The 24,711-nt window shown below is 38.7% G+C and overlaps 2 protein-coding genes across 3 annotated transcripts; both read left to right on the forward strand.

Annotated features, from left to right (window-relative positions):
- Positions 1 to 3,577: 3,577 nt before the first annotated feature.
- LOC132270505 (uncharacterized) lies at positions 3,578 to 4,138 on the forward strand. Its single transcript, XM_059771683.1, has one exon. The coding sequence runs from the start codon at positions 3,578 to 3,580 to the stop codon at positions 4,136 to 4,138; it is 561 nt and encodes a 186-aa protein (XP_059627666.1).
- Positions 4,139 to 4,399: 261 nt separating this feature from the next.
- Positions 4,400 to 10,726, forward strand: LOC132268178 (cellulose synthase-like protein D3). 2 transcript variants are annotated; one of them, XM_059768959.1, is made up of 4 exons: positions 4,400 to 4,734; positions 5,353 to 6,255; positions 7,562 to 8,369; positions 8,503 to 10,726. In XM_059768959.1, exons 2-4 carry the CDS (start codon positions 5,387 to 5,389, stop codon positions 10,258 to 10,260), a joined length of 3,435 nt encoding a protein of 1,144 aa, XP_059624942.1. In that variant the 5' UTR covers positions 4,400 to 4,734; positions 5,353 to 5,386; the 3' UTR covers positions 10,261 to 10,726. The 2 variants fall into 2 exon arrangements, with proteins under 2 accessions (XP_059624942.1, XP_059624943.1); XM_059768960.1 differs by having other exon boundaries at positions 5,362 to 6,255.
- Positions 10,727 to 24,711: the final 13,985 nt, after the last annotated feature.

The following is a 24,711-nucleotide window of genomic DNA, read 5'->3' on the forward strand; positions in this document are numbered from 1 at the left end:
TTATCATTATTGATGAACAATCTATTTTAATTAATGCGGGTCCCTCAACTCTGTAGCATAATAAATCAACCAATCAATATGTCAATAACTTATCCTATTAGAGGAGTTCATTATTACTATTGTTGAGATTCATTTACTATTAGGCGAGCACTTCCATTAAAATAGTATGTGGGTCCCTTAACCACTGCATGAAAAATTGAATAACCAATACGCCAATAACTTATTCGGTTGGCGAAGTTCATTATTGCTATTGGCGGGCAAATATCATCATTTCCATATCTCTTAAGACAATGCCTTGTCTATCTATATGAAATGATTTCCGATTATGTTTAGCCTTTCTAAAATCACCTAGTATAGACCACTCCGTTGGGGAGCTAACACTATTGATTTTAGATTGAGTGTATAACGTTATTAATGCTCTAATGAAAAATAAAACATTAAATATCTTGTCATTATAATCTAGACTCTTTAAATCATGCGTAGGGCCTTATTTTTAAATATCTAATTACAATGAACATTTAATATTATTATTTTTATGAGATAACCATTCTTGTAATATTAAGACTCTTCAAATCATGCGTGGGGCCATATTTTTAAAGATCTAATTACAATGGTGTTAATAACAAAGGCCATGGGGCAATGTATAAAAATCCCCGCTCCCACTCAAATTTTAATCATTCATAATTAGAGTTTTCATTTTATTCATTTACATGATATAATGCATGCAAAACGTCTTGATTTTAATCCAATTAAATTTAGAAAATATTTGGACTTTAAACGATTCACTAATATTTAATTTGAAGTACACTTTAAAAAATAATTTACAAAAAATAATTTTGCGTTTCCCAATAAGTGCCCTCAAATTAACTAGTAATCAGATCCAATTAATTTTCATAACTTAATTAATATAAATCAAGCCATTTAAATAAATATCATGGATCCAATGCATGAATAATAATTAATAATCAATTATCTATTCCATGCATCACATACATCAATAAATAATTAAACCACAGACAGAAACAATTTAAATGGCCAATGGATTTAGCTTTTAACATTTAATTGCTCTAAGTATTGCCCGAGGGTCCTCCATCCACTTGCAAACACCCGTAGGAGACAAGAACGCGCCTGAAGAAGCATAACAGTGCCTGGAACAAGCCCGAAGGACCCCACACGTGCTCCCAAACGCCTAGGGGAGCTGCCAGGTCAAGACACGCGCCCCCACGCGCTTGCACACGCCTAGGGCGCGTGGGAGCACCTCCACGCGCCTGCACGCGCTCGTGGAAGAGGTTGACTTGTGCTGGCGCGTGCTTCTCACGCGCCAGCAAACTGATGACCCTGGCGCGTGCTCCTCACGCGCCAGGTGTATTATGTTGGTGCTGCACTTGATTGCAGCCCTTGATCAACGGTTGTGGATCTGGTTGCATGGTCCTGCGCTGCACCGGATCCCATCTCTTCCTCCGGTCCTACCTCTTGCCGCCGGCGAGCCTCCGGTTACCGGAAAACCGCCGAAAAATTCCAGAAAAATTCCCAGAAAATTAAATTAAGCCTCAAAAAATTCTAGAAAAATTCCAAAAAATTCGAAAAAATTTCAGAAAATTACTGAAGCATAATTTAACCCTTTTGGACCTTCTTGAAGCTTCATAGCATCCTTTGATGAATATTACATGACTTTAAAAATATTTACAACTTGAAATACAATGGGAAAAATAAATTACATCATTGAACTTTCAAACGGCTAAATCAAAGCCTTAATTACATTCATCCAAAGATAAAATTACATTCAATATTCTTATAAGCTTCATCCATGGCCCAACCATACATCATCATTCATTCACAATTATTCATACATCATCATGTATCAATATATATCAACATATTAAATCATACATCAACATACATCAATAAAAATATATATATGAATATAATTTTGGATCCATGAATGATGATTTTCATAAAATCATGATCTCTAGTAATGAATCAAACCATGATCTGATACCACTGTTGGGAAACGTGCAAGTTTTAAAAACTTTTCGAGGGATTTTGATTCATAGATCTTGATTCATCACATAGAGACAAGTTTTATGCAAAAATAAAACATGATGTATCATTCAATTAAAAGATTGAATACTTACATCAAGGTTTGAGTAAACCTTAGATCTCTCCTCTAAAGTGAATGTTCTCACTTATTGTAGATCCCTTTTGCTAGACACCTTTTTCATGGATCTCCATCTTCTTGGTAATTGTTTTGCCTTTAGGAATTACTCATAAGCCTCCATGAATGATCTTGGAAAACTAGGCTTGTGGGAGTCTCCATTAGATGAGAACATAAACCCTAATTTTCTAGAGAGAGAAAATATATATTCCTTTTTCCTTCTACTAAAAATCACCCCTAAAATATACATAGACCATGTATATTTATAGGTAACATAAAGGTAAAGAAAAGGAAACAATTAATCCTTCTCAATCTCTAATTCACATGTCTCAAATCTAATATGATTCCAATATCAAGTTGGGCTATAAGTGAGAATCCATTGGGCCTATTATTTTATTGGCTACAATGAATTAATAATTGGCACGGTCCATGGACCCAATTCAATTAATTCATAAATTAATTTCTACTCCACTAAAAGAAATTAATTGAACTCCAATTAAATAATAAATAACCACTAAGTCAATATTGCACTTTGACCCCTCTATGCATAATTAGTTATCGGATAAATAATGCCATCAATCCGACTACTTAATTAATATATTTATTTTGATACCTTTGATTATTTCTGGCTTGATCACAATAAAACATTTGTTTGACAAAAAATAATAATTTAATAAATAAATATATAACAAATCATTTTGTCTAAAAACATACGAAGGCCTTCGAATTTACTTTGTGATCAACCATAATCAATACAAAATAAATACAAGTAGCAATGATGCAAATATTGAAAATATAACCCTCTAACTATTAATTACATAACTACCCAAAGTGTCGGTCTAAGGATTCCGAAGAATCCACCGAACAAATCAAAGTAATTATTAATTAATAAAAGAGTCTATAATTTTCTCATGCTTAAGGTCAAATGCTATGACGGTGCTAGGGAGCAATTGCATACGACGGCTCTCGCAATATATCTCAACCTAACGCGGATCCAGTTCAAGTCTTAATTAATTATGAGTCCATCCATAATTACCGACTATGAACAATTTATAATTACTATGTATATATCATGCATTGATTGCCATCACATACATATATATAAATATTTCTTGTAATCACAGGGACACTATCAATTTCATAGTGAATCGAAACATAATACATTGAATTCACCAATTATATAAATCATAAATATTTCAGATATGTCAGGAACATATGTCACTTTAATCCAGATAGAAATTTGCTATGCCAGGGCATATAAATCCCAACAATTATATGTAAAGTATATGGTTGGAACCTAAATCAGTTAGTCATCTTCTCTATAGGTGTCCAAGAGCCAAGTTGGTTTGGAAGCTTTCTACGCTTAGATTCGATGGGGAGGAAGTTGGCTATGGACAGTGGAATAGATGGTGGAGATAAAAAATGGAGAATTGGTTGGGCTTAAGTGAGGAGCACTCGATGAAGAGTATGGTTGCTTTTCTTTGTTGGCAGATTTGGAAGGCGCGTAATGCTTGGGTGTTTGAGCAAAAATGGTGGGATGCAATGGAGATAGTTAGACTTGGAGAAGCTCACTGTTTTGAATTTTTAAATTGTAATGTTGCTCCTTTTGCTACTATGAGATCACACTGTTCAGGGCAAAATAGTTATGGGAATCCTATTAGGTGGCAAGCTACTCCAGTGGATGTGATTAAAGTTAATACTGATGCATCATTTTGTAAAGTATTATGTGAGACTGGAGGTGGAATGGTTCTGCGTGATCATAGGGGAAATGTGTTGCAATTGGCATCTTTTTTCTTTCAAGGAGTTTCAGATCCGTTAGTGGCTGAAGGTTTGGTGCGTCGAAATGTTATGGACCAGGTTATTCGATGTGGTTACAGTCGTATTGTGTTTGAGATTGATGCAAAGGTCATCGTCAAGGCTGCGATGTTAGATGGGTCTTCATCTCTTTTACTTAGCCCTCTAGTAGAAGATATCCGTGAATGACTTCATCGTCACCCTAATTTTGATTTGGTGTATACGCCTAGAGCAGGGAATGAGGTTATGCTTTACAAGAGAAAAGTATATGTTTATGGGATGATAATTTTCTAAAGTTTGTTTTGCATAAAACTATTTTGGATGTAATTTCTGGTTCTAATCAATAAATATGTTTTTTCCCTAAATAAAAAAAAAAATTCAAAAAATTAGAATTTGGGAATATATATATTATTTTATATTATATTTATATTAATAGAGCTGGAAATAAGTTTGTGCAGCAGTTGATGGTGTCTGAGACTGACGGTCACATGTAGGTTCGCAGTTGCGCACACGGCATAGTCTTCATTTCTCTCTCTGAAACAGGAGAAAAAGCTAGCAAGCATTAGACAGCTGTATAACAAATCAGCTCTGCTTTGCACATTCACATTGTTTTATATTTTTTCAGATTAATTAATTCAAAGTCGAAGCTCTTTGCATCAAGATCGATCTATGGACACATGCATATAAATAGTATGACGACGATGAAGAGGCTTTTACATGAGCCCTAGTTTTTAGGGGTCTCACTCTGATTCATCTACTTCTTCATCTTCGCTGACTGTTATTAGGTACCGTATATACTCTCTCTCTCTATATGTATGTATTTCAGTACATCTTTTGATGCTGCTTTGTGATGAACATTGTTTGCTCTCTTTGAACTGAGTTTCAAGTGTCATTTTTTTTTTTTTTTTTCAAATTTTGTTGTAAGAGTTTGACTTCATTTCAACTTCTTCAATGTCTCTGCAGCTTTAGCTTTGAAATCTTAAAATTTTAAGATCTGCTTATGAATCGGTGGTGGAGATTTAAGACTGCTGATTTTTCTTTTGAATTATTCCAAATCCTTCTGCAATAGAGAACTTCCTTCGAGTTCGTAATCTCAAGATCTGTACTTAATTCAGTAGTAATAGTTCAAACCAATGCAGATCATTTTTTTTTTTTTGCCTTCATGTTGGAAAATGATTTCTTGTAAGAAAGCTACTTATTAAAAATAATGGCTAGTTCTGCAATTTTATGTACAAATTGTTTGTTTTTTTTTTTTTTTTGGACTGGATTGGAACTCTATTGATCGATGCTTCTGTAGTAATTATTTATGTCATTTTCGGTCATGATAATTTCTGATAGAAAGATAAATCTATGATAGTGATCTGAAGGTACAATGATTGTCTTTGAATTTTCTTGTTTTCTAGAAATTTCAGGAATTGAGTGTAAATCTCTGGTAATATGGCGTCAAAATCTTTCAAGGCAACTAGGTCATCTCTATCTACAACTTCAGATGCTGTTAATGATTCACAGCACAATAAGCCTCCACTTCCCCCAACTGTAACATTTGGTAGGAGAAATTCATCAGGACGATATATAAGCTACTCGAGGGATGATCTTGACAGTGAATTCGGTAGTGGTGATTTTATGAACTACACTGTGCACTTGCCGCCAACACCTGACAATCAACCAATGGATTCAGTGTCACAAAAGGTTGAAGAGCAATATGTGTCGAATTCACTTTTTACAGGTGGGTTCAATAGTGTTACACGAGCCCATCTCATGGACAAGGTGATCGAATCAGAAGCAAATCATCCCCAAATGGCTGGTGCAAAAGGATCTTCATGTGCAATTCCCGGGTGTGATGCGAATGTGATGAGTGATGAAAGGGGTGTGGATATTCTCCCTTGCGAATGTGATTTCAAGATATGTAGGGATTGTTATTTGGATGCAGTTAAAACAGGAGATGGCATTTGCCCAGGGTGTAAGGAGCAATATAAGACCATGGATTTGGATGACGTGGCAGAAAACAGGAATCCACTTCCACTCCCTCCCCCAGCTGGGATGTCGAAAATGGAGAGGAGGTTGTCACTGATGAAATCCACAAAGTCAGTGCTGATGAGGAGCCAGACTGGAGATTTTGATCACAACCGTTGGCTGTTTGATACAAGAGGCACCTATGGGTATGGAAATGCTATATGGCCAAAGGAGGGAGGATTTGGGAATGGGAAAGATGATGAGGTAGTTGAGCCTTCAATGTTAATGAACAAACCATGGAGGCCACTCACGCGAAAATTAAAGATACCTGCTGCTATTCTCAGCCCATACAGGTACATCCTTTGTTTCCTGATTTTTTATTTTTATTTTATTTTATTTATTTTTTTCCTGAATTCACAGATTCTTCTTTGGTTATTAAGCTGGTATGAATGCTAAAAAGATAAGACATTTCCTTTTAAGATGTATTGGTCAAGTAAAATGATATGATGATATCTTTCTGGTTTGCTTTAGGGTTAAAATCTTCCAATCTTGTTGTGCTTGTGGTTTTGTTATGATGAGGCATCTTTCCACACCCTAGAAGTTCAATGAATAACAGATAACTTTATCTTAATGCGTTCCCACCTACAGGCGACATCATATCCATCTTGGCTGCTTATTGAAGCTAGAGTGTAGGGAATTGTGCATCTCAAATCACAATAAATACGCTAGCCATACAAGCCATTGTGCAACAGCAGCACTATGAATAGGTTCAGTAAAGGGATTTTCAGTTGATATTTATTTGATATTGCTTATGCAACTTTCATGATCTGCAACAAAAATATTAAAAGTTCAATCTTGGGATTCTAATAGGAAACATGATCTAATGTATTTCAGAAAACATTATTGGGTATTAGTACACTTTTAGTCATATTAATTATCAAATTTCATCTTGATATCACTTTATTAAATTTAAAATTATGGATGAGGAATCAACTCGGTACTACCATGGTAAAATTCATGCGGATCACTGCTGAATTAGATAGGGGGCATTGCAAGCCATTTGGGTAACTTTCAAAAATGATTAAAGAATATGAGATGAAAGAATGATTGGGTGTGTCTATTCTAATAGGAAACATGATCTAATGTGTAATTTCAGAAAACAGTATTGGGTATTAGTACACTTTTAGTCATATTAATTATCAAATTTCATCTTGATATCCCTTTATTAAATTTAAAATTATGGATGAGGAATCAACTCGGTACTACCATAGTAAAATTCTTGCAAATCACTGCTGAATTAGATAGGCAAAGCCATTTGGGTAACTTCCAAAAATGATTAAAGAATATGAGATGAAATGATTGGGTGTGTCTGAATTTTTGACAATTGAGTTTAGGTCTGCATGCTCTCTCTCTCTCTCTCTCTATATATATATATATATATATATATATATATGTATGTATGTATATCCCCATGTTTCTCCATACCATGAGTGTTGCAATCCCTTTTGTTTTCATTTAGTGGCATTTCCTTAATTGCCAACCTATGGTTTTCATGCACATGTTACATGAACTAAATATATACTACAGCGTTGCATGGTCTCTTTATGTAATGCATGCTGATGGATGCTTTCTTATTTTTTGTGGCATTCATTCTCACAGGCTTATTGTTTTTATTCGGATGGTTGTTCTTGGATTATTCTTGGCATGGAGGGTCAAACACCCAAACAATGATGCGATCTGGCTATGGGGGATGTCTGTGGTTTGTGAAATATGGTTTGCCTTTTCTTGGGTTCTTGACCAACTGCCTAAGCTCTGCCCTATCAATCGTTCTACAGATCTTAATGTACTAAAAGAGAAGTTTGAAACACCTAGCCCCAACAACCCCACTGGAAAATCTGATCTCCCAGGCGTTGATGTTTTTGTCTCAACTGCAGATCCAGAGAAAGAACCCCCTCTTGTTACTGCAAATACGATCTTGTCTATTCTAGCAGCTGAATATCCTGTCGAAAAGCTTGCTTGCTATGTTTCTGACGATGGAGGTGCCCTTTTAACCTTTGAGGCCATGGCCGAAGCTGCCAGCTTTGCTAATGTATGGGTCCCATTTTGCCGTAAACATGCCATTGAGCCCAGGAACCCAGAATCTTATTTCAATTTGAAGAGGGATCCTTATAAAAACAAGGTGCGGACGGACTTCGTCAAAGATCGTAGACGGCTAAAACGTGAATATGATGAGTTTAAAGTCCGCATCAATGGCCTGCCAGAGTCTATCCGCCGGCGGTCTGATGCCTATAATGCTCGGGAAGAAATAAAGTCCATGAAGCAACAGAGACAGAAGCCGGATGATGAACCTGTGGAGAGTCTGAAGATCCCGAAAGCGACATGGATGGCCGATGGGACCCATTGGCCTGGGACGTGGCTGAATCCTTCATTGGAGCACTCTAGGGGTGATCATGCTGGAGTAATACAGGTTTTGTTTTATCAGTAGACCTACTTATAATATTAATGTTGTCAATGAGATGGTTAGGATTTTGAAACTGAAGAAGTTAGCAGGTCCTGAAAGAAGGGTAAGAAATGTTAAATGGATTTCTTGAATGATGCAGGTGATGTTGAAGCCTCCCAGTGATGGGCCGTTACAAGGAACAAATGATGATACCAGGTTAATTGACCTGACTGATGTTGATATCCGTCTCCCCCTCCTTGTTTATGTTTCACGTGAGAAGCGTCCTGGCTATGACCACAACAAGAAGGCAGGGGCCATGAATGCCCTGGTTCGGGCTTCTGCAATCATGTCTAATGGCCCCTTCATTCTCAACTTGGATTGTGACCACTACATCTATAACTCTCAGGCTATGAGGGAAGGCATGTGTTTCATGATGGATAGAGGTGGGGACCGGATTTGCTATGTGCAGTTCCCCCAGAGATTTGAGGGTATTGACCCGTCTGATCGCTATGCTAATCACAATACTGTTTTCTTTGATGGCAATATGCGGGCTCTTGATGGGCTCCAGGGTCCAGTGTATGTCGGAACTGGATGCCTCTTTCGGAGGATTGCCCTTTATGGGTTTGACCCACCTCGATCAAAAGAACACCACCCTGGTTGCTGCAGCTGTTGCTTTGGCCGTCGTAAGAAGCTTAACACAGTTGCTAGCACCCCAGAAGAAAGCAGGGCCCTGCGAATGGGTGATTCAGATGATGAAGATATGAACCTCTCACTAGCTCCAAAGAAATTTGGAAACTCAACTTTCCTCATTGATTCTATCCCGTTAGCGGAGTTCCAAGGTCGTCCCCTTGCAGATCATCCCGCTGTAAAGAATGGCCGACCACCTGGTGCTCTCACCATTCCCCGAGAGCATCTCGATGCATCAACTGTTGCGGAGGCAATCAGTGTCATCTCCTGCTGGTATGAAGATAAGACAGAGTGGGGAGAGCGTGTTGGCTGGATTTATGGGTCTGTTACTGAAGATGTGGTCACAGGGTATAGAATGCACAACAGGGGATGGAAATCAGTATACTGTGTCACCAAACGTGATGCGTTCCGTGGAACTGCCCCTATCAATCTCACGGATAGGCTTCATCAGGTCCTCCGCTGGGCTACTGGCTCAGTCGAGATATTCTTCTCCCGCAACAACGCTTTACTGGCAAGCCCAAGGATGAAGTTTTTGCAGAGGATTGCATACCTCAATGTTGGAATCTACCCTTTCACCTCCATCTTCCTAATTGTATACTGCTTTCTGCCTGCACTTTCTCTCTTCTCTGGCCAGTTTATTGTGCAAACTCTCAATGTCACTTTCCTTACCTACCTTCTGGTCATCACAGTTACTCTCTGTTTGCTTGCTGTGCTTGAGATTAAGTGGTCGGGCATTGCACTAGAGGAATGGTGGAGGAATGAGCAGTTTTGGTTGATTGGAGGTACTAGTGCCCATCTTGCTGCAGTGCTTCAGGGGCTTCTGAAAGTCATTGCCGGGATTGAAATTTCTTTCACCTTGACATCAAAATCAGCAGGTGATGATGAGGATGATGAGTTTGCTGATCTCTTTATTGTCAAGTGGACGGCCCTCATGGTTCCACCAATCACAATTATGATGACTAACTTGATAGCAATAGCTGTAGGGTTTAGCCGGACAATATACAGTGTTATACCTCAGTGGAGTCGTCTTATAGGTGGGGTTTTCTTCAGTTTCTGGGTTTTGGCACATCTCTACCCCTTTGCTAAAGGGCTAATGGGAAGAAGAGGGAGGACACCCACCATTGTTTTCGTATGGTCGGGACTTATTGCGATCACCATTTCGCTTCTTTGGGTGGCAATCAGTCCCCCCTCAGGCACTAACCAAATTGGAGGCTCATTCCAGTTTCCCTGATTAGACATTTGTTTCCTCTCAAAGTGAATCTATAAGCAACATTCCTTCATTAAATTCTTTGTGCCGGTGAACAAAATTGGCATGTTCCATGCCTTTCCCATTTTGTTACTGTACAACTAAACTGGATGAGCCTGAATCATTTTTATTTGAGTTAGTTACATGAATCTTGCTTCATCATTGTAGTATAATTTTAATGAACATTATAATAGTTAGAAAAAGTTGATTGGGCTCAGAAAATTAAAAATCATGGATTTAAAAGCATGTTCACTATTTTGCTATCACGATATGTGACATGAGATAGGTTTGGTCCAATCTATAATGTTGGGGTTGATGTACATTGTATAAACCGAATGAGTAGGGAAAATGACTTTGTAAGTATTGGATGACAATTCCATTTTCAGAGCACCTATCAAGTGTAAGCCTGTTATTAATTACAGCCTAATTGGTGTGTTTTTTGTTTTTGATTTACTGCTTGTAAAATTTACTTTTTCTCTCTGTTTGGTTAATATCGTCGCTTGCTCAAACACTTGCATACATTAAACTTGACTTAACAGACTTTAGCATGAGAGCTCAAGCGTTCTTGTTTACGTTTTCTCATAATTTGAGTGTTCCTAGATGTATTTGAACATAATATATCATATCTTTACTATGCATTTGAATCTGTATTTGTATGTATGCTTAGTGGATACATAGTAGGAAAACATCTCTAGTTTTCAAGCTAATAGTCCCCACAGCTTGTGGAGTTCTAGGGATAATTTTGATTTCATCTTTTCTACCCCTTGGTTAGCTTGTCAAGAAGAGAAAGCCGTGCCAACCTTTTATTCAAATAACTAGTTTATTGTACTTAATTATAGAAACCCCTCTTGTAGAAGGGAAAAAAAAAAGTTACAGTATGTTGTAAGCTCGCATATTCCTATCCAGGTTATACACATGCAGGAGGCATGAACTTGGTTTTTCCAAAAACAGAAAAACCCGAACCCAACAATCAATTAACAATCATTTTTAAGAAGATAAACATGTCAAAACCACACATTCTTGTTGCCACTGATGAGATGCAGACAATAAAACTACTTCACTTCTTAGTCCTTATCAACATGGCACCGGCTAACCTAATTTCGAGGAATCTAATCTTTCTAACCCTCCTATCATAACTCAAGATCCCAGAGAATGTTATTGATGAATTATATGATTTTTAACTCTCGAAAAGGTATGTAAGCCATTGGATATCGGCTGCTGTGTGTGCTAATGCCCCATGTTCTGCTTCAACACTTAATCTGATTTTCTGGTTGATCCACAACAACATTTTAAGATTCCAGATCCCATCACCTTATTTTCAGCTACCTAGAGCAATTGTCCCTTAAGATTCCAGTATTTCAACATTGAAGCCAGTGTTAATGCTTAAGATTTCCAATCATGTATGACACTAGGAATTATCTTAACAGTGTGAACCATTAGCCCCGAGATTCGCTTGGTTGGTGACATGGTGTTCTAATTAAGGACACATGCTTAATATGCCCACTTGCAGTAGCCTAAGGGCAAAGACTCACCTCACATCCTGGAGGTCGAGAGTTCGAAACCCTTTGGGGCCGCCCCCAAGGAATTTTTTTGGTAATTACCCAGTGCATGTGGGATGACGAGGGACTACATGTGCCCGGTAGTGGATTATGGGGTGCTGTAAGAGGTTTGACACTACATCATTGACGAAAAAAAAAAATTGTACCAGTCAGCAATGCAGCAGCTGCACCTCCTGCCCGGTTGTGGCCATCACCCTTTCCTCCAATATTAAGTGTCCTTAATCTGACCCCCAGATGATATGAATTGCATTCATTTCTTCTCAAACCTACCAAACGAATGCCTGTTGAGGAAGACCATGCATCTAGTTATTTGGAAAGCATCAATTGAAACCCTAATTTAAAATTTGTTACTTGGAGTTCAGCACTGCTCATCACCATTTCAGACCCTTCACAGTTTGGCTCAAGCACCCTCCTCCGTACCAAGTTTTTGTCGTTGGAGGTTAACCGGTGACTATATGCAATTATCATCGTTAAGTACTCAGTTCATCCACAGTGAACCCATGGCTCATGAAGTGTACTTGCATACAGGGTATGGGGTTCTATTGCTGCACCAATTAGTGAGCCATGGCTCATGAATTCAATAAGTTCATACTCCACAATGGCGTGAGTTCCGTGCACGGGTTAGCCCTTACTCATTTTTGTAACCTGGACTCATTAGGGACTACTAATCATAAGAGGAATGTTGAGTAGAAGGCTTGTTAATTTTTCACTTGTAACTAGGTTGCCTCTACGTTGAGAAATATGGCCATTATATATATACACACACTACAACTCAGAATGAAGATGGTTTTTTTAAAATAAAGAATACTAGTGGATGCAGGACCTGTATGAAACACAAATTTAAATAATCGTCATCTTTTTCATGCTGCAAATATGGTTTCACTATTTAGAAATCTTAAATTTAAGGGTAAATACACTGTTCTTCCCTGAGGTCCGGTCAATATATATTGGCCTCTTCTCTTATTTGCCAAATTATACTAACCTCCATGTTAGACTTGTCGAATTTGTAATTACGTTTCTGTCCTTATATATAAATTGTATTTTATTGCAATAAATACGTCTTCCAGGGTAGAATTGGAATTTTTAAATTATAAAATTGCTTACATCAGCATTTTTTGTCATTCACGATATTGACCATTTAGGAAGGGGAGGTATGTGTTATTTGCATACAAATCTTAAGGGTGGGGGAAGTGTAACTTGACCATTGAAATGGTAAGTAACTTTAGGGAAAATCAATGTAATTTACCTTAAATTTAATGTTGCCAACTGAACAAAGAGTGTAGAGTAACAAACTGCACATGATGCCTTGCCCATAAAGGTCTCTGTAAATGTAAGAGTTGGATTATACATGTACAAAATTTAGAAGAATCCTGGATTCTTTTATGTGCACTTTAAATCTTTTATGTGCACTTTAAGTCGAAAATACAATCTACTATATTGACAATATAATAAATTTACATCAAAGATATAAAATTCATGTAACATATTACATTGAGTTACAATATTATTAAATTGAGAGCGCAACAATTTTACATTGATGTTATTCTCAATTTAGTATTGCAAATTATATATTCTAGAACTACGTGTCTACTTCATCTTTTACATAATTTGAATGTAAATAGCTGCATGAGGAGCAACCTAATGGTCCTGATTCTTAGAAACAACAAAAGAAGAAAGAAGAATTAGGAGGAAGAAATGAAAAAGGAAAATGTATAGTGATTCTTGAAGAAGTAAAACTTCTTTCATTATATAAAGGTTTGCCCATGTAATTAATAAACATTGGTTTAAATGGTATGATTTTTCAATCCAAAAGAGACTTGAGTGTATAAGCTCTGCCAAAGGTAAAATTATAAATGTGTGTACTTAATTGAACTTATTTAGGAATAAAAAAAAAAAGAAGAAAAAAAAAAAAATTTGGCTACATAAAGAACGATTTCCCTGCCGAAGAACCCAAAGAAAGTAATATCCCAGCCAAATTATTATTATTTTTTATTTTTTTATTTTTTTTTATGGTTGACTATATGTCAGTTTAGTTTTTGCATTCAACATAGAATTGTATATTTCACGTCACTATGCTCAGAGCCTAAGTCCGAAAGGAAGCATCACATCATTAATTTAATAAAAAATCGTGGACAATAATTACTTACTAACAAGGCCAATGAATATCCTTTACTGATCACTTAACCACTTATGTGGCTCTATCAACACATTTTCTTTTATTACAGAATTAAAAAAAAAAAAAACATAAATAAATCAATGATGATTATTTTCTATTTTTATTAATTTTTTTTATATATATTTTTTCTCCTCCTTAGTTGATACTAATACACACATGCCTCCACTGAGGTTCAAACTCTTGAGCTCTCTTTAAGAAGTAGGGGTTTGGTACCGTTAAGCTACTGACTTGTTGGTAATGACTTGATTCTTGGTGCTTGTTCTCATATGTACTGAATGATTATTCTGAGGGTATGCCCTTTGTGTGTCTGTATTTGAATTTCTTTATCTATAATACGACACCAATTATGAAAAGCAAAAAGAAAAAAATCAATGCCTTGATTTCATTCAAGTAAAACTAGGGCTGCAACTTGGGCGGGCTAACCTAGCCCAGCCCAACCCATAAATTTTTAAATTTGGACATACAATTCACAAATCGGGTTCATTTTCGGGTTGAGTTTTATCAAAACCCAGACATATTCGGGTTGGGCTCGGGCTCGGGCTCAACCCGAACCCAACCCAAAACCCAAAATTAAATTTTTTTTTTTCCTTTCTCTCTCCTCTCTCTTCTTTCTCTTTCTCTATCTGCCACCATCGCCACCGGTGTTGCTCGCCCTCCGTCGCCGCTGATCCGCCTCTGCCGCCAAATGGTGTATAAATATAAATTAATATATAAACTCACACACACAAACATATATACACACAAGGCAAACTAAAAATTGGGTTTTAAAATAAAAACATGGATTGCTAACCTGTACATGAAGATGTCTCTATTATCACCAAGAGATTTCTTACAGAGAGAACAGGCTTCTAAGAAATGGAGTTGGTGGTGTTCTTCAAATCTGCCATTAAAGAACCTTCCAGTTCCAGATCTCGGAGAAGAAAAAGTATATGGGTTTTGATATGCTGATATGGGTTTTGATATAGGTAACAGATAGATAAACTGAAATATATGGATTTTGATTTTTGTTGATTTTGTAGTTTGCAGTTGCACAGAGAGAGAGATAGAGGGGGCAATTTCAGAGGTGAGGGCGAGAATAGAGATGGAGGCGATTGGGAGGCTGAAATGATTTGCCCTAAATATATATATATATATATATATATATATTTAATAATAATATAATCAAATATATATAATATACATATATATATATATATATATATATAAAATATAATATATAAATTTATGAAAAAAAAAAAAAAAAACTCAACCCGTCAACATAACCCATCCCGTCCGAAAATATTCGGTCCGGGTTATGACCACAACCCCATGTTAAGTACAATTCGGGTTGGTCCAACCCAACCCGATTCGGGTTGAGGTTGAGTTGGGGTTGGGCTGGGTTGGGCCAACCCAACTTGCAGCCCTAAGTAAAACAACTCCATGGACATCATCTCTGCTTTCTTCTCCCTATTTCTCCCCATCCGACCAATGTTCACGTCCTCACCATGCTTTTCTTCTTCCCCTCACACTTCCATTAATATCATCACTCAATAATCAAGCATCCTTGAAGAGTTGTTGTATTGGAGGTTTTATCACTCGATAATCAACATCAATTCCTCCCATATCATTTGTTTTGTACATTTAAGGTTTCTCTTTTTCTTTAGGGTAAATTGCACTCACACCCCCTTAAGTTTGGGTTAAAGACACCCAAGTACAACTTGGACATTGTTTGGATAATGACACCCCCCAAATTTGCAAAATTGAACAATCACATCCCAACTACCTTTGATACAAAGTAAAAGTACCTTATTACCCTTTGACTTATGAATTGACTTATGAATTGATCCATTAGAATGTTAAATTACCCAGGTAACCTTCTAAATATTTTTAATATACCAAACTAACATCTTCATCATTTTTCCAATAAGTGATGAAGATGTTAGTTTGTATCAAAACATGCAAAATTTCTTCTTCCTTTAAGTAATACAAAAATAAAATTTCCTTTTGAATTGGTTCATTATGATAGCTAAGGTGCTTTTGCTATTCCTAGTATTTGAGGGGCACATTATTTTTTTACTATTATTGATGATTTTAGTCATTGCATTTGGTTGTTTTTAATGAAGCACAAATCTGAAATTCAACCACATTTAAAGTCATTCATTGTTATGGTTGCCAATCAATATCATTTCCGGGTCAAAAGAGTCCAAACCAATAATCTTGTTGGGTTTTTATCGGAAGAGTTAGAAAATACATTTTCTGTTAAGTCTATTCGAATCGATAAAGGGACATAATCTTTATCACATGAATTATAGAGTTTCTTTGAGTCCCGTGGGATTGTTCACTAGTGTAGTTGTGTTGCAACTCCGCAGCAAAATGGCATTGTGGAGTAAAAGTGTTGGTCCTAGAGGTTTTTTTGTGGTTTGCACTTTTAATGTCAAATGCATGTTTACAAGTTCAATTTTGATGTATCTTTCAAGTTCAGGTCTGCTTTAATCAGTCCTGGTATGTACATGGGTACTATAGTCTTTTCCAGTATGTAACAGACCTTTTTAAGCTCATTGAGGAAGGTACGTTGTCTAATAGGCTTGAATCTTAGGCTATTACAGCTTTAATTCTGGTGCTGAAGGGGTATAAAATCCCGTTAGGCCAAGATCAGCCCCGCCCACCAGTTAGGAAGGAAGCCCAACAACTTCCCAGTCCATTCTTTCTCATGCGAAGCCCATTTTGACCTAGGGATCGGCCTAAGCAAAGGATGAGCCCGTTGAGGAAGGACTAAGCCCATATTATTTCAAAGTTTAGAAAGGTATAAGGAATTTTTAGGGTATGGATAGACTTGTATAAATAGAAAAAAGAGCAAAAATGTAAAGGATTCAATTGAAGTGTAACAAATTTACTTTCTAAATATAGAGAGCATATTATTGCATCTTCATCTGGCGCCGTCTGTGGGAAACTGAGAAGTGATTTTCTGATCTATTTGATGACACAACTGCGTTCCAGAACAATGATCGGAGAAGGAAGCACGCAGAACCACGATCTTGGTAGGAACGATCGGCAGGAGGCCCTCTGGCAGCTGATCCAGACCCTGTGTAATGAGAACGTAGAGGTCGTGGAGATGTTGCGCCGAGAGAACGAGGAGCTTCGATCACAACTGGAGCGTGGAACAGAGCCCTACCATCCACCACCGCTGCCGAATCAAGCAGCGGCGAATGAGATCAACCCTCAAAACGACAAAGCTGGCTCCATCCACCACGAATGAACTGGATCTATTCACTGTGACCATGTAGGATCCATTCACCGTGACCATGTAGGATCCACCCACCATAACTGAGCCGGATCTACCCACCACGATCCATATCTAAGGGAGCTTGACAGTAGACAGAGGGATCAATCGGTCGATCAAGAGAGTACTAGCAAAATGGTCGCTCAGAGATCAAATTCACACTAGGTGTTTGAAGAAATGTCAAGGCTATATATCAGAACATAGGTTCAGCGAGAAGTTAGCGAACGACTTAAGGATTTGAAAACACCCACACCGATGGACATGGCTGCCAATGCCTTCTCCGATATGGTTGACTCACCCTTTATTAACGAGGTGTTGAAGGCACCAAAGCCGAGGAAGTTTGTTATCCCACCCTTCGCGTCATTCGACGACTCAACAGACCCGATGGACTATGTCTACCATATCCAGCTGAAGATGGCTTTGCACAGTGATGATGATGCCCTAATGTGCCGAGTGTTTCCAACAAGTCTGACCAGAGCCGCGCTCAAGTGGTTAAAACACTTGCTAAAGGGGACAATCAGAGGTTTTCACCAATTGTGTGAAGCGTTCATGACACAGTATTTTGGCAATCAGCAGATCCAGAAGAGTGTGTCCAGCCTATTCACTATGAAGCAGCGTAAGGGAGAGAGGCTTCAGGCCTTTCTCATCAGGTTTAACCTTGAGTTAAGCTTGGTTGAAGGATGTGATCAACGAGCAGCGGTTGAGGCTTTCAAGCTGGCTCTTATCCCAGGCACTCTTTTCCACGGTGCGTTGGTGTGCAAAATGCCTAAGAATATGAGAGACGTTGGACATAAGGCACAAGGTACATCCAGATGGAGGAAGAAGAGGCCACGCGAACACTTCAGGTCACTATGGTCACCGTGGAGAGCCGTTCACGTGACAAGATCAAAGCACAGAAGGAGCTGATTCAGGTGCCACCCATAGTTGTTAAAGGCTCAAGGCGCACAAAAGCGCAAAGGCCTCCTGGAGCCTGAGGCGCAAGGCACAAGGCGAGGCGCGCGCCCGACTGAAGAATGGTGCACGATGGAAAAAAAAAAAAAAAAAAAAAAAAACCACCCAATAAAGATGCAATAGTATATATAAAGATGCAAAAGTCAACTAAATCAATTACTTATGTTCAATATTCAACATAAAGGCGTTGTAACAAAATAAACCAGATTTCAATTAGCAAAATAAACCAGATTTCAATTAGCAAAACTAGATTTCATGTCAATTAGCAAAACCAGATTTCAATTTCAAAGCAATATTAACATTTCAAATTAAAATATATATATATATATATATATATATATATATATATAGAGCTGTGCAGTGACTGCAGTCCAGTTCCAAACTTCCAATTCAGTTCATAAAAAAAAGAAAAGAAAACACAGATTTCATAAAAAAAAAATAAAACAAATTTCATAAAAAAAAAAAAAAAACTTTGTAACTTTCCTTATTGTTCACGAGTACTGTTTTTATGATTTTATCATACTATATATAATATATACTTGGAACACAACCATTTACATTGGATATATAATTATATAAATAGAAATCCTAGCAAGGCTGAGATCTTCATAATCAGAAAAAAGACCAATGAAATTAGATTCAAATTGATCACAAAGGAGATAAAGGATTAAATGAAAATTGAAACCAAAACACGACTTGGATTAACAAATCTGTAAGTTGGAAAATTAAATTTTAAATGCCAAACTCAAATAGAAGAAAAAGAAGGAGAGAGAAAAGAAGAAAGAATAATTATGCCGGAGAAGAGAGAAGAAGAAGAAGAAGAAGAAGAAGAGAGAGAAAAGAAGGGGAAGAAGAAGAAGAAAGAAAATAAGAGAGAAAAGAAGGAGATCTGTCGAAGAAGAGAGAAGGAGAGAAGAAGAAGAGAGAAGAAGGAGAGAAGAACTTACCCGGATTCGTGAGAGAGCAGTCAACACTCAGCAGTCAACAGATTCTCTTTGATCGCAAGCCCTAGCCCTCTGTCTTTCTCTTTGATCATTTTCCTTTGCTTTTCCTTTTATTTTATTGTCTTTCATTTTGTAAAGTTGTCTAAAACAGTAATAATAAACATATAACAAATAATAAACAAATAACAAATAATAAAAAAATAACAAATAACAAATAAAAATAGAAGGTTAAAAGAAGGCGTGCCTTTGGTACGCCTGGCACCTTGCGCCTCTGCTGTAAAAGCATGCGCTTGTGCAAACGGCTACACTTTTAGTCCCTTTCAAACTCATGACTTGCATCTGTAGGTGCCCTGCGCCTCGGGCGTGCACCTTCAACGCTTTAAACAACTATAGTGCCATCGCAGGCTCCATTGAGGCTACCAAAACACCAAAGGGAAGACGAGGTCATCATACCACTCAAAACCTCTTTAGCCAAGCTTTATCAGGACAACAAGACTAAGTTCACACCGCTCGAGCAGAGGGACCAATCCAAGTATTGTGCCTTCTATAATGACTTTGGCCATCAGACAAATGAATACAGAAATCTCAGAAGGCAGGTGGAAATGATATAGCTAAAGGAGAATTCTCTAACTATGTACTAACCAAGGGATAGTTCAATCTTGCTCAAGCTCCAAGACGGAATGCCCAAGGCAGAGGGCATGATAAGGCGAACCCTCAGGAAGTCTAACCAGTAAGAGTAATTAACACCATCCACGGGCGCCCTAAAGGGGACGAGGAAACCAAAGAGCTACTCCGAACACGCCTGAGGCAAGCACAAAAGTTGAGAAGAGTGAACAATGTTAGCACCATAAGTCGAATGGACATGGACACCCATATCAAGTTTAATGGATTAGACCTATAGAGGGTACAAACTCCACACGAGGATCCCCTCGTTATCAGTCTCATGGTGGCGTGCTACTTGGTAAAGTGAGTTTTGATTGACCCTGGGAGCAATGCGAATATAATTACTAAGTCCGCGTTCGAACAACTTCGAATCGACCCCATAAAGGTTAGACCTACAAGTAACCCCTTAATGGGGTTCGACGGAAAGAGAGTTGAGCCTATTGGGGTGATTGAGTTGCTCATATGTGCAGCTCGAAGGAGTCTAAAAGAGAACTTTGTCATAATGGATGTCCACCCCACGTACAACCTTCTGATGGGAAGGGGGTGGATCCACCACATGCAGGGAGTGCCCTCTACACTGCACCAAGTGATGCGATGTCTCAGCTTAGATGGAGGCAATGTGGTTGACATCCGAGGAGATCAGGTGGCCTCCAAGAGTGCTACGCTGTAACCATCAAGTCAAAGAATAAGGGAAAGGGATAGCCCTAACCCAAAGTGACAAATACCAGTTAGCATCCTCTCCGTCCTATCACGTTCAGTTAAGTGAGGAGGCAGAAAAGCAACTCCTCATAGAGGAGCCATTAGACGAAGTGCAGATCGACCCATCCTGTCCTGAAAGAGTAGTCAGGATCGGCTCCTTGCAATCCAAGGAGGAAAAGACCAAGTTAACAAGCTTGCTCAATGCCAACTCAGACGTTTTTGCTTGGAGTCATTTAGACATACCAGGAGTGCATCCTGAAATTGCTTGTTACAGCCTCAGTGTTGATCCAAACTTTTGCCCAGTTCGACAAAAAAAAAGGAAGTTTGCCCCAGAAAGAAACTAGATCATTGCCAAGGAGGTTGACTGCCTATTAGAGGCATGGTTCGTAAGAGAGGTGCACTACCCACAATGGCTGTCCATTGTGGTGGTGGTCCAGAAGAAGAATGAAAAATGGAGAGTGTGCATTGACTTCACCAATTTGAACAAGGCTTGTCCCAAAGACAACTACCCCCTCCCAAAGATAGACCAAATGGTGGATGCCACTATTGGTTTCGAATGACTGGCATTTTGGACACATATTTTGGGTACAGCCAAATCCCAATAGACCCTGAAGACGAGGAGAAGACCTCATTTATCATCGGACGAGGAACTTACTGCTACAAAGTCATGCCGTTCGGATTGAAGAATGATGGGGCAACCTACCAATGTCTCATTAACAAGATTTTTAAAGGACAGATGGGCAGAACGGTAGAAGCCTATATCGATGACATGGTGGTGAAAAGTAAGATGAAGAGTGATCAGCTTCGTGACTTGCAGGATGTATTTGAAACTTTGAAGAGGCATGGTATGAGGTTGAATCCCTCAAAGTGCTTATTTGGGGTTTCTTCTGGCCAGTTTTTAGGCCACATAGTCAACAACAGAGTCATTGAAGCTAGCCCGGTCCAGGCCATAGCGCTAGTGTAGAATGACGTGCAAGTCCTAACGGGAAGAATTGATGCTCTGAGCAGATTCATATCTCATCCCTCAGATAGATGCAAGCCTTTCTTTGATGCCATTCGAGCTAAAGGAAAATAGACTTGGGAAGCTGAGCAACAAGAGGCCTTAACCAACCTGAAGGAGTACATGCAAAAGCCACCAATCCTTTCTGCTCCAGTACAGGGCAAAATGTTGTACCTGTATCTCATAGTGTTAAAGGTGGCGACCAGTGCAACATTGATAAGAGAGGAAAATAGAAGGCAAAAACCTATTTTCTACACAAGTAAGACAATGGGGGATGTCGAACGAAGGTACCTGAGGATGGAAAATATTGTTTTCGCTTTGATCAATGCGAATACCAAGCTGTGACACTACTTTGAGTCTCACCCAATAGTAGTCCTAACCAGTTATCCCCTCAGGGCAATTCTACACAAGCCGAGCCTATTTGGGGGATCGCTAAGTGGGCAATTGAGCTTAAGTCCTTTCGAGATATGCTATGAGCCTTACACTACGATCAAGGGGTAGGCTGTAGCAGATTTTCTATTGGACCAAGAGCCCAATGACGAGTTCGACGGACATACAGAGCCCTACTGGCATCTCTACGTTGACGGCTCCTCAAATCAAGTAGGGGCAGGAGTCGGTATAGTAATCAGAACCCCAGATGGGACACTCCTAACCCAAGCAATTAGACTCGAGTTTCCAACCATGAATAATGAGGCGGAGTATTGAGGCAGGTATTGGGGGATTACATTGCCAAAGATGAGCAAATGAGTGCCTATCGATTCGAGGTTGAGAAAGAGGCGCAGGGGTTTGACTGAATAAAATTTGAGCAAATCCCTTGGGGGAGAATTGGAAAGCTGATCAGGCAGCAAATGCAGCATCCGATTTTGGCGACAATCTGACTAGAGTAGTCCCAATGGACGTCTTGGTTCACCCTTCCACAGTAGAACCCGAACGGGTTTATGTTGTCCCATATGAGCCAAGCTGGATCAATCTGATCATGAACTACATCATAATTGGATCATTGTCCGAGAGCAAGAATGAGGCCAGGACGATCAGGACAAAGGTAGCAAAGTACGCGATCGCCCACGGTCAACTGTACCGACGATCGTACTCAGTCCCTTATCTGCGATGCCTATACCCCTTAGAGGCCCAAGAGGTCCTCAAAACGATTCATAGTGGCACATTTGGAAATCATGCTAGAGGTCGATCGCTAGCTCACAAGGCCCTAACACAAGGCTACTTTTGGCCGTACATGTCAAGGGATGCAGAGGAGTTCTTTAGAAAATGTGAAAAGTGTCAAATATACGGTTGATCGGTCTCATCGACTATCACAATAATAATCAACCCTTTGCAATAACACAAATCATTGTAAAATAGGGCTATTGGACAGGTAAGTCGAACCACTGCGATTGCTAGTTTATGGCAACCAAGGTCTTATAAAATCACTTTTTGGTTTGACGAAAGAGGTATGAGGTTTTGTTTGATTTGTTACTTGGTAACTTGAATTAATAATTGCATAAAACAATAATTTGCAAGAAATTAAGAGGAAAGGAACTTAGGTAGAGAGGACTAGGGAAGTGAATCCATTACCTACCCTATAAACATGCTAGAAAATAATTTACATGGGAGAACAACATAGATAAGTGGCCATGATATGTAGTTACACATGGTTGCTACATTATCTTCAAGAAATTCATTAAATCAAAAGGCAAGAATAACCTATCAAAGTTTCACATGATTGAACTACCTAAACTATGGTGTAGCCTTAGACATGCTCACTAAGCTAGAGATTATCAAGCCCTTAATCAAATGATAAAAGCACATGAAATCAAGAATTAAGATTAATCCATCAAAGGGAGGCCCTAAGGTATGGACTAACAAGGTTCTCGTAAAACATGCCATTAAAACCATTTTGCAATCTCATTTTCATTGTCACTATAAAAATGCAAGCTATACAATCATGAGAAATTATGATCTAAGACAAGACAATAGCTTCAACATAATCATTTATAGAGATTTATATCCATTACAACATGTAATGTGCTCTAGATTGCAAAACTACCACAAATATACATTCTTCCCCAAATTAAACTCAAAACTAAAGCATGCTTACAAAGTAGGGCTTCATCACCTTCCTAGAAAGGGAGTTAGTTACCCATGGATGCAAGGGAGGAAGGAAAAGAGAGGAGGAAGCCTTCCATTTTCGCACCTAGAGGACCCAAAACACACACACCCTCAAGCTCTTAATATTTCTCTATCTAAAACCTTACAAAAATGTGAGATCCCTTATACAAAGCTCAAGCCTCCTATTTAACACAAAAATAACCTCTCAACCACTCCAAATTCGTGGCCCAAAATCCCTGAGAGAGTGCAGACCTATCCCCTCAACAAAGGGATAACATTGGGAGAAACAAATGAACCCACGAGCTGTTGTCTGTAGAACGGCGGGTGCCTACAGTGCTGGGCGGGCGCCCGCGCTGTGATGAAGCTACTGCCAAAATTGGCAGGCGCCTGCGGCTTCATGAGCCCGCTGCCCATTTTGGCGAGCGCCCACAGCTTTCTTGCCGGCGCCCGCAGGTTGTCCTCAGCTCTGCTCACCTTTGGTAAAAAGGCTATAACTCTCTGCTCTGAACTCTAAATAACGAACTGTTTGATGATTTGGAAAGCTGACTCAAAGATCTAAGTACGTCATGTTTTAATGGGAGTCCAATTCTTAAGTGTGGTGGGTTGAAAATGAAGAACAAAGTCAAATTTCACTGTTGCCAGGCTGCTTTTGGCTCGTTCCGTTGACGCGCTGATTGCGGCTAGCGCTTTTTGCGAGGATAACCAGGAGTTCAATGGGACACTGGCTTGGGCAAAAATGAAGGTTCCCGGCAATGGCGGGCTTTGATTCTTCACAAACTCAATAAAGCCGCACTTTTAACTATCTTTGGGGAACCAACCTGAAAGTAAACAAAAACACGCAAATGAAGCTAATATGTATAATATGATCAACTAATGGACTTAACTAATGCAAATAAGGGCTCTTGAATATGCAATATTCGACGCTTATCACACCCCCAGACTTACATTTTGCTAGTCCCATAGCAAAACCAAAATGAAGACATTTAATGAAATGACAACAAATCTCCTCTTTCGTGGGAGTGACGGTTGCATTTAGCATATGCAATAAGCCTTTTAAAACCCTTAGGCATCCCTAAAGGATG

The sequence above is a fragment of the Cornus florida genome, unplaced genomic scaffold (genome assembly GCF_030987335.1).
Source record: "Cornus florida cultivar Cherokee Brave unplaced genomic scaffold, ASM3098733v1 CherokeeBrave_3.0.0_Hap2_Chr08, whole genome shotgun sequence".
Lineage (NCBI taxonomy): Eukaryota > Viridiplantae > Streptophyta > Magnoliopsida > Cornales > Cornaceae > Cornus > Cornus florida.